Below are 10083 nucleotides of genomic sequence, written 5' to 3'. Positions count from 1 at the left end.
CTGTAGACACTGTGGTTGTTGGAGCAGCTGTGGTTGTTGTTGTAGACACTGTGGTTGTTGGAGCCGCTGTGGTTGTTGATTGAGCCGTTGTAGTTGTTGTTACAGCTGTGGTTGTAGGTGGAGCCACTGTGGTTGTTGTTGGAGCTGCTGTGGTTGATGTTGGTGCTTCTGTGGTCGTTGTTGGAGTTGCTGTGGTTGAAGTTGGAGCCACTGTGGTTGTTGATGGAGCACCTCTGGTTGTTGTTGGAGCCGCTGTGGTTGTTGTCAGAGCGGCTGTGGTTGATGTTGGTGCTGCTGTGGTTGTTGTTGGAAACACTGTGGTTGTTGGAGCAGCTGTGGTTGTTGAATCCGATGTAGTTGTTGGTACAGCTGTGGTTGTTGTTGGTGCAACTGAGGCTGTTGTTGGTGCAGCTGTGGTTGTTGTTGGTGCAGTCGTGGTTGTAATTGCAGCAGCTGTGTTTGTTGTTAGAGCTTCTGTGTTTGTTATTGGAGACACTGTGGTTGTTGGTGTAGACACTGTGGTTGTTGAAGCAGCTGTGGTTGTTGATTGAGCCGTTGTAGTTGTTGTTACAGCTGTGGTTGTAGGTGGAGCCACTGTGGTTGTTGTTGGAGCTGCTGTGGTTGATGTTGGTGCTTCTGTGGTCGTTGTTGGAGTTGCTGTGGTTGAAGTTGGAGCCACTGTGGTTGTTGATAGAGCAGCTGTGGATGTTCTTAGAACAGCTGTTGTTGTTGGTGGTGTTTCTGTGGTTGTTGTTGTAGACACTGTGGTTGGTGGTGCACCTGTGGTTGTTGTTGGTGCAGTCGTGGATGTAATTGCAGCAGCTGTGTTTGTTGTTAGAGCTTCTGTGGTTGTTATTGGAGACACTGTGGTTGTTGGTGTAGACACTGTGGTTGTTGAAGCAGCTGTGGTTGTTGATTGAGCCGCTGTAGTTGTTGTTACAGCTGTGGTTGTAGTTGGATCCACTGTGGTTGTTGTTGGAGCTGCTGTGGTTGTTGTTGGTGCTTCTGTGGCCGTTGTTGGAGTTGCTGTGGTTGTAGTTGGAGCCACTGTGTTTGTTGATGGAGCACCTGTGGTTGTTGATGGAGCAGCTGTGGATGTTCTTAGCACAGCTGTTGTTGTTGGTGGTGTAGCTGTGGTTGTTGTTGTAGATACTGTGTTTGTTGAATCCGATGTAGTTGTTGGTACAGCTGTGGTTGTTGTTGTAGATACTGTGGTTGTTCGAGCAGCTGTGGTTGTTGTTACAGCTGTGGTTGTAGATGGAACAACTGTGGTTGGTGTTGGTTGAGCAGTTGTTGTTGGTGCAGCTGTGGTTGTTGTTGCTGCAGTCGTGGGTGTAGTTGCACCTGCTGTGTTTGTTGTTAGAGCCTCTGTGGTTGTTGTTGGAGACACTGTGGTTGTTGCTGGAGACACTGTGGTCGGTGCTGGAGACACTGTGGTTATTGGAGCAGCTGCGGTTGTAGTTGGAGCCACTGTGGTTGTTGTTGGAGCCACTGTGGTTGTTGGAGCAGCTGTGGTTGTAGTTGGAACCAATGTGGTTGTTGTTGTAGACACTGTGGTTGTTGTTGGAGACACAGTGTTTGTTTTTGGACCTGCTGTAGAAGTTGTTGGTGCAGCTGTTGTTGTTGGTAAAGCTGTGTTTGTTGTTACAGCCACTGTGGTTGTTGTTGGAGACACTGTGGTTGTTGTTGTAGACACTGTGGTTGTTGTTGGTGCTGCTGAGGTTGATGTTGGTGTTGCTGTGGTTGTAGTTGGAGCCACTGTGGTTGTTGATGGAGCCGCTGTGGTTGTAGGAACAATCGTTGTTGTTGATGCAGCTGTGGTTGTTGTTGGTGCAACAGTGGTCGTTGTTGAAGTTGCTGTCATTGTTCTTGGTGCAACTGTTGTTGTTGTTGGGTTCCCTGTGGTTGTAATTGGAGCCACTGTGGTTGTTGATGGAGACACTGTGGTTGTTGTTGGAGACACTGTGGTTGTTGTTGGAGACTCTGTGGTTGTTGGAGCATCTTTGGTTGCAGTTGGAGCCACTGAGGTTGTTGTTTGACCTGCTGTGGTTGTTGTTGGTGGTGCAGCTGTGGTTGTTGTTAGTGCAGTCGTGGTTGTAGTTGCAGCAGCTGTGTTCGTTGCTTGAACCTCTGTGGTTGTTGTTGGAGACACTGTGGTTGTTGGAGCAGTTGTGGTTGTTAGAGCCGCTGTAGTTGTTGGAGCAGCTGTGGTTGTTGGAGCCGCTGTAGTTGTTGTTACAGCTGTGGTTGTTGTTGTAGAAACTGTGGTTGTTGGAGCAGCTGTGGTTTTTGTTGTAACTGCTGTAGTTGTTGTTACAGCTGTGGTTGTTTTTGGAGGGACTGTGGTTGTTGTTGGAGCAGCTGTGGTTGTTGCTGGAGCCGCTTTGGTTGTTGGTGTTGCAGTTGTGGTTGTCGGAAGATCTGTTGTTGTTGGTTTAGCTGTGGTTGTTGTCAGAGCCACTAATGTTGTTGTAGGTTCAGCTGTCATTGTGGTCTTAGCCGTTGTGGTTGCTGTTGGAGCTGAAGTCTTTGTTGTTGCAATACTTTGCTTTAGAGTATTTCGTCTTGCAACACTTGTAGTGGTTTCTGAAGCACCTTCTGAAGTTTTTCCACATATACTTAAAACTTAAGAAATATTGTACATTTTTAGTATCGCAGACAAATTTAATGTAGATTGAACCATCTTAATTCATTCTCTTTTCTCACTTACCTACAAGCAACACCGTGAAAGTGTCTAACTTCATCATAATTCCCTTTTTTGTTCTTTGCCTTAAAAAGAAATCATTTTTTTGTTACATGCATTTCTGTAAATATGCATTTTGGTACTATTGTCATAATAAAAAGAATACTGACTTATTTTCTTTTACACCTTTCATGTAGTTTGTCATGCCATTTTAACATCTTCAAATCTTTTCTCGCATCTTAAAAATACACCACAACTGTCCTTATTTTCTGCACACAAACACTTTTACATTGCCATATCCCTCCATACCATATATGAAAAACCTTACTGAGTTGCTTGTAGAACAACTCTTTGCACCACCAATTAGAAGTAATAATTTTCATGATAAACTTTTAATATTAATAGGAGGAAATTTGACTTTTATGTTATCTCAGCATTACATTACCTGATTACTTTGTTTTTTTTAACTTGTGAATAAGTGTTCTTCCTGTAGATTGATCAACTTCAAATAGTTAGGAAACTGATTTCTAACCTTTTTCTAAATTGCCTGGGAGCAACATACTGTATTAAGGTCAATGTTGATTTAATTTATTCTTCTTGTTAAATATATCTATATGTTCTGGAATGGCGAATGGGGAACTTTTTTTCTGAAATAATGATCAATAATAAAATACCACATGTGTTTTCACTTTGTAAAGACCAATCTTGATATCACTTTTTAAATAGTGATATCTCTGGTTGCCTTCCTTTCAAATATGTAATTGCCCTTAATTTTAAACTTGAACTGTTCTCTAATACATAATACCAACACACTTTAATTTGGAATAAAATCAGGGCAAGTTCTAGATAATCATTACTGCTCCCGTTTGAGATAAGATTTAAATATCTTTTATAAATCAATACATAGCAAAGGCTTTTAGCGTTGCTGTAGCTAAACATCAATTTAAGAAACCTTATCTTGATTAAGATATCGCAATAAGATACACTAATATCTTATTATCTCATTAAGAATTCTCTGAATTCGTTGCATTTTGTGTCCCACAGGTTTATCTCAAAGATTTTCAGATAATGCAAACAACATTTTTTTAGATAATCAAGAAATGGAAATATCCATGTGTCTTGGTAATGTAACATGCAAATATATTTTAAAAATGCCGCACCTCAAACAATGATTTAAATGGGGCGTGTGACGTTCGGCTCTGCCCGGTCCGTCTTCCGTCTCCTAGCTACCATATACAAAATCTAGAGGCGAACTCCGTCAATGTACGTCACATGCATTTTTCTCGCTGTAATTGATTAATGACTTTAGGTTCCGTGTTAATGTCAACGCCCTTGGATTCTATTGGCTCTGACGGTTGGAAAGACATGTCAATCATCAAAATTGGCCAATGGGTTCCCGAGAAACTGCCCCGCGTAGTTTTGAATGACCTGAATGGAGAACTGCATGATTTTACGCGCAGAGTGCATTGTTATTGTAATGCAATTGTGAGATATATGTTTTTTCCTGTGATGATATCATTTTGACAAATTAGTTTTCATTGTTATTTGCATTTTCATTGCTATATAATTCTGTTTGAAATGTTATTGTGAGTTATTCTGTTCCATTTTCAGACTATTAAAATTGGTCTATTTTTTTTTTCTCTTTTTATGAATGAATGCAAAGTGGATTTTTCAAAGGAACCTCCAAAAACAATTATTTAGATGTAATTACTTATCTATGATATATAATCATTTATTATATGATAAGAATAAATGATTGAAACAGAACCTACAGAAAAAAACTGAGAAAGTTCAAATAGCACAAATTGTGCCAAAATGGCTAATGTGGAAAGTCCGCCTAGATTTTTTATCAAGTAGTACCTCTCTAAAACTCATATGATGAACTTTTTTTTTTTTTTTTCATGAAACTTGGCACAGTAAAAGGTCAGATTGTGTACTGTTGTCTACTACATGTTTTGGATTTATTCTGCATGCTTTGAAAGGAATCTTCATATATTAAACTGTTTTTTTTTTTTTTTCTTAATTTCTGCTGTGTATTATATTAATTCACTTTCCTCTGTAACAGGCAGGGTGGTAGCCCTGGTAACATATTCTCTAGGTTCTTACCTTTGTTTTGATACCAAAACAATTAAAATAAACTCTGTAGTTCTTAAGACACATTCAATTAATTTTGAGCATGTTATTTTCAGCCATATTTCTCAAAAACAGGCCTGGAGACGGAGAGGTTAAGCTATGTTCAAGTGCTCTGGTTTTGAAACGATTGGCTCTTCCGGGGTAGGTGTCATTGCCTGGACTCTGACCAGAGCTGCCCCACAGTCAAAATCTCGCTCTCTCATTTGAATATAAGAACATGAAATAAAAATATCCTAAAAAAAAACAAACAAAAAAATTGAGTTAAGAAAAAATATATGAAATACTTTACAAAATAAGTGTCATTGTATGAAATGATAAATCTTGATATAAATAAGTCTTTTAAAAAAATAAAAAGAATGCATAACAATACAGAAGGTAAAAATGTTTTTTAATGATTTTTGTTTTACTATGGGGACATTCATTTATTTCACGGAATATTTATTACTTATTTATTAAGAGATAATAAATCAAAATGTAAGGTTTCTTCAATTGTTGACTGCATGGTGTTTTCTTTAAATTAATGTTTCTTTTCTTGTTTTATTTTCAAAGAACCAAAGAGACAGCATACAAAAGGAGAAAAGTAGAGGAACTATGATGGACTATTGGGGATTGTCACATTTAGGATATAGCATGTACTGTTGTTTAACAAAATATTCTGCTCATACATCTCACAAATTGTTTAAGATCCAGAAATTTGTAACCTCCATAACTATTTTGTGTGCAATTTAATAAATCTAACTGTCCTATGAACTTGCAATAACTTCAATCATTCACTCATATATTTTCTAAAAATCCTTCCTTTCATTTCCAAAAATATGATTGTTCTGAGTAATATTTAACTTTCATACACACTAAACACCATATTTTTTTAAATATGCATTTTGTAATATCAAACAAATAGTTATATTTTCTAACTACTAAACAGAAAAAAGTCAATGGTCCGCTGTTGCAATTACCAGCAGCACATACCTGGTAATATGGCACAATTTATTGCATAATTTATTGATAAAAGTGGGTAATTATGGAATAGCTTTTAATTACTAGTTAACCAGCTTACTACGAAACAGTTGTAATTCCATTGCTTTATACTGTAAATTATAATATGTCCCAATTTACTGTACAATCCATTTGTTAATAGTGGGTGATTTGGGGATTACTTTTTTAAAAATAAATAAATTTGCAACCCCTGTGTGGAGGCCTTAGTTCTCAACGCAGTTGTTATGGGTTCGAGTCCTAGTAGTTGACCTTTGCAATATGTTTCTCCCCTCCCTCACAACCCGCTTTCCTGTTGCTTCACTATCAAATAAATGCCACTATTCCAGATAAAATGAAAAAAGAAAGATGAATACAAATAAGTAAATGACATAAAAACAATAATACCAAGATATTTTGTACTTACAAGTTCCAGCTGGATATTTTTTCACTGCAGTAACAGAAGTTGTGATGCTCAGTGATCCTTTCTGTCTGTCATGTGAAAGCTTCTTCAGCAGAAGCTTTTATACCCCAAGCATCAGGTAATGTGGCATTGGTTTGAAGCAAACAAACAAACTATGTGCATAGTTAATAAGGAATGTCAGCAAAGCAATATGTTAGGTGTGGTTTCTTCTGATCATTTAAATTTCTTTTGTACACAAGCAGGCTGAACTGCATTTCTTTCTTTGCTAAATTGAAGAAGAAGTCATTATATTGGGTTTACAAACACTATACCAAGCATTTGTCCACTAATATTTTTAAAATATTTTATATATTTTTAAAATAGTTTTCAAATTTAAACCTATTCTGTCTTAACAATAGTCTTTAAGTTAAAAAATGTATATAGAAAACTATTCATCTGTCATTTTTAAAGGTATTGAACCAATATTAAAATTGCTAATTGAAATGTGGAGGAAAAAGTACAATTTTGCCTGCTTCTTTTTTAATAGTAATAATTCAGATGTTCTCTTTTTCAAGAAGCTACTTGGCTGCATTGTTTGTTTAGATTTAGACATTTGAGGTCTTTATAGGCTTTACTCTTCAAAAAGAAACTGAAGCCTAATTATTAATACATCTAGCGGTGAACAACAATAGTTCCTTAGTCATAGCTTAAAAAAAGTTTTTCATGACTGTCCAGTGCCAACAGAAAGTCTTTCATTCCACACCCATAGCGTCACACCTAGTCCACACAGAGCCAAGTACACACGCATCTAGTGCATGATTCATGATTTTCATTAAGAGTCCTAAACAGAGCTATACTAATTTGATGTATTATTATTTTTAGTTATCCTATAAGATATTTTTTACTTCCTATGTCCTTCCTATTGCTCAGTTTCATCTGATCAGAGTTGAGTGTGATCGTATTGATTTCTGAACAAGTTTCAATGGTAACCTCCCATAAGGATTTCCAAATTATTATTAAATTATAATTGTAACAATTAAAGAGGTTAGTTTCTTCGTGCGTCAGTCACACAACAATTATAAGGCTCTTGTTAGAATCGAAAATATTAGGTTAGGTAGTCTTCTGAGAACAGTGGGTTGTTTATTAAAATGAACTACAGAGACATTGCCAGACAGCAATCCTCTTTGCTATTCACTGCTGTAGATTTTCAGTATCCCAGGCCATGGTAGTCTTGAGTCTGGACTTTTTTTTTGGTTTCATTTCAGTTCAATTCAGTTTATTTATGCCAGGCCATTTCACAACAAATGTTTTGACACCTCTTATCCAACAGTCTTCTTTTTGCATCAACCTTCCAGACAATGCAGGTCTTCTGGTTCTGGTATTGGTCTGCTCAGAACCAGAAAGAAAACATGGAGAACAGCAGTCAGACATTGACCTTCTCTTTAGGTGAACCCTGAGTTTGACCTGTTCTTAATTTTGGTGGCTGTCTTTCCCCTCTTTCATCAAAGCAATTTTAAACATTTTCTTGCTGTTGGGTGGAAATGTAATGTCCTTCAATTTTATTCTCAGGGATTTTGGCGAGCACAGCCAGAACATTGCTATGATGCCATCTGTAGTTTTTGTGGGTTAAAGCAATCTTTTCTCCTGACAAAATATCTCTCAGGATCCCCTTTCACCCACAGAGTTTGCCCATTGAGTTCTCCTTATACCACATCTGTAAAGACAGGTTACATAAACCCTTTTCACCCACAAGGAGTTCAGGAATGATTCCAGCTTTCCTAGGTCAACTCAGTGAAGTTCCTCTTGGTTGGATCCCACCTATGACATCCAATTTTTTTTGATGTGTCCACTCCTTCTCTAGGTTTCTTTTTTTTCTGCCTGTATCATGGTTTTCTTTACTGCTATCTTGGCGTCTTTCCATGTTTTTAAGTATTTCATTCCCAGGCCTTGCCTTGCAATACAGGGTACTAGATCTAGTTGGGGAGTTCCCAGTACATGACAAAAGGCTTCTAGAACATTTTATTAATAGTACAATCAAAATGAAATGAAAGGCTGGAATTTATCCAGCTGATAGTGACATGGCAGGAAGATCAGAAAAATGTTTTTATGAACACAACTTTAATAATAGACCGAAAACCAAATTCAGATAATAAATTGCCACTAAAACACAAAATGGCTACGATAGTCGATGAAATGCTTGATTTTGAAATGCATATAAAAAATAAAGCTGAGACAAAAAAGTATGAGAGTCCTTGGAATTTAAAAAATTATGGCATCTTTGATAATATGGATGGCATTGATGATATGACCTGGGGACAATTTACATTTATTTTTTTTTATTTTGTCCTTTCTCAGTTCTGTAGAGGCCTGCTAATGAGCCATTCATTTCATGTGTGTTGAGGGAAAGCATCTGAAAGTTGCAAGGTGCTGACTCTCGAGGATTGAACCTGAGCACACCTATTCTAGGATTTATTGCAAGTAAGTGATCTATTTGCAGTGAGGGAAGTAAGCCTTTTAATTCAGGCATGTTGGAGCAGGAATGCATGTAAAGTTCCAGGGTAGCAGCTTTAGAAGACTGGACTTGGGCTCCCCAGGCCTAGATTAATCAAATATCTTGGTGCACACATTAACAATGATTGATTTTGAATATTTAATGTTGACTGGATTTATTCCTTTCAATGCGATATAATAAGCAATTTCTTTGAAGACTGTCCCTGTTCACCAAAATCTAAGATTTGTTTTTTTTAATCTATCTTTTTCAAAGTCTAAAGAGATATGAGATGGGTTTATGACTGGTAACATTTCAGGTGTGTTTACAGCTTTTCTCTGTCATTTTGGGACATTCCTGAGTAGAAATGAAATTCTCAAAACTACTTGTTCAATCTTCAGATCATTAATTTAATGTAACACACCAACACACACCCAGTATTTTGAATTCTTCTTGCTGTGTGATAATTGCTTCCACCAAACTTGTATTATTCCATGGTATTTGGATATGAATGGCAATAAATCCTTTGATCTTGGAACCTCCCAGGCTTACAAAAGATCACACCACATCTTGTGTTATTGCTGATCTGTTGCTCTTCCTGTTTTCCCACTTTATTCAAGGTTAGACTCACTGGTTGTTTCGAAACTCATAACTTACGTCACCATAATCTGGTAACATTATGATAACAATTCTAATCTCAAAACACAATATTTGTTTACTTTAAGGCAGAGACTACATGTTTCAATATAACTCTTTGGATATTCCCATGTGATTGGATCATTTATTTTTTTATTTAGCAACCAGCTGAACAATCTTACCAGTTAAAGTGGCTCATACTAACTTACAATTCTGACAAGATAAATTATATTCACAATGTGCCTTACAATAACATTCCCACAGAATAATGATTTCACTCTTCATTATTCTGAGGCCCAAACTTAATGTCAACAAGTCTTCTTTACCATGTGCCTAAATATGTGACTTAACAAACTAAATGTTGTTAGTTTCTGTGTTTTGAGTTTGAATTTCTTTCTGTCTAGTCCCATTTTCCCCTGTGAGTCTCTGTGTTATCTTGATTGCTTCCAGGTGTGTCTAGTTTCCCTGATTACCCTCTGTGTATTTATACCCACCTGTTGTCTTTGTTCCTTGTCGGGTCCTAGTCATTTGTATGTCTGTCGTCTGTTTGCTGCACATCTTGTTCCTCGGTTCTCCCTGTGTCATCTGTGTTTCTGGATTCACCATTAAACATCTACTAATGTCAGCCTGGGTTTACAAGCGTCTTCCTCACCAACAATATCACATCATGACAGTAGGACCCGACCGCAACAGAGGTGAGGATGCAAGTTTAATGGCCCACGAGGCGTGGCTCCAGCAGCAGCTGGACTTGGCACAAAGTGATCTCTA

At 37.4% G+C, this 10083-nt stretch overlaps 1 protein-coding gene across 1 annotated transcript; it reads right to left on the bottom strand.

Moving 5' to 3' along the window:
• Positions 1 to 8: 8 nt before the first annotated feature.
• LOC103132150 (GATA zinc finger domain-containing protein 14) lies at positions 9 to 2980 on the bottom strand (the record flags this gene model as incomplete). The annotated part of the gene is made up of 5 exons (XM_016667176.1): positions 2973 to 2980; positions 1695 to 2319; positions 1649 to 1653; positions 1069 to 1509; positions 9 to 963 (listed from the first exon to the last, which is right to left on the bottom strand). Coding segments are annotated over exons 1-5 (2034 nt in total), but the record flags the coding sequence as incomplete, so codon positions are not given.
• Between the last annotated feature and the right edge of the window lie 7103 nt (positions 2981 to 10083).

This window comes from Poecilia formosa, unplaced genomic scaffold, assembly GCF_000485575.1.
Source record: "Poecilia formosa unplaced genomic scaffold, Poecilia_formosa-5.1.2 Scaffold935, whole genome shotgun sequence".
Taxonomy (NCBI): Eukaryota; Metazoa; Chordata; class Actinopteri; order Cyprinodontiformes; family Poeciliidae; genus Poecilia; species Poecilia formosa.
Note: the sequence above shows the minus strand (reverse complement) of the source record. Positions and strands in the feature narration are given on the sequence as shown.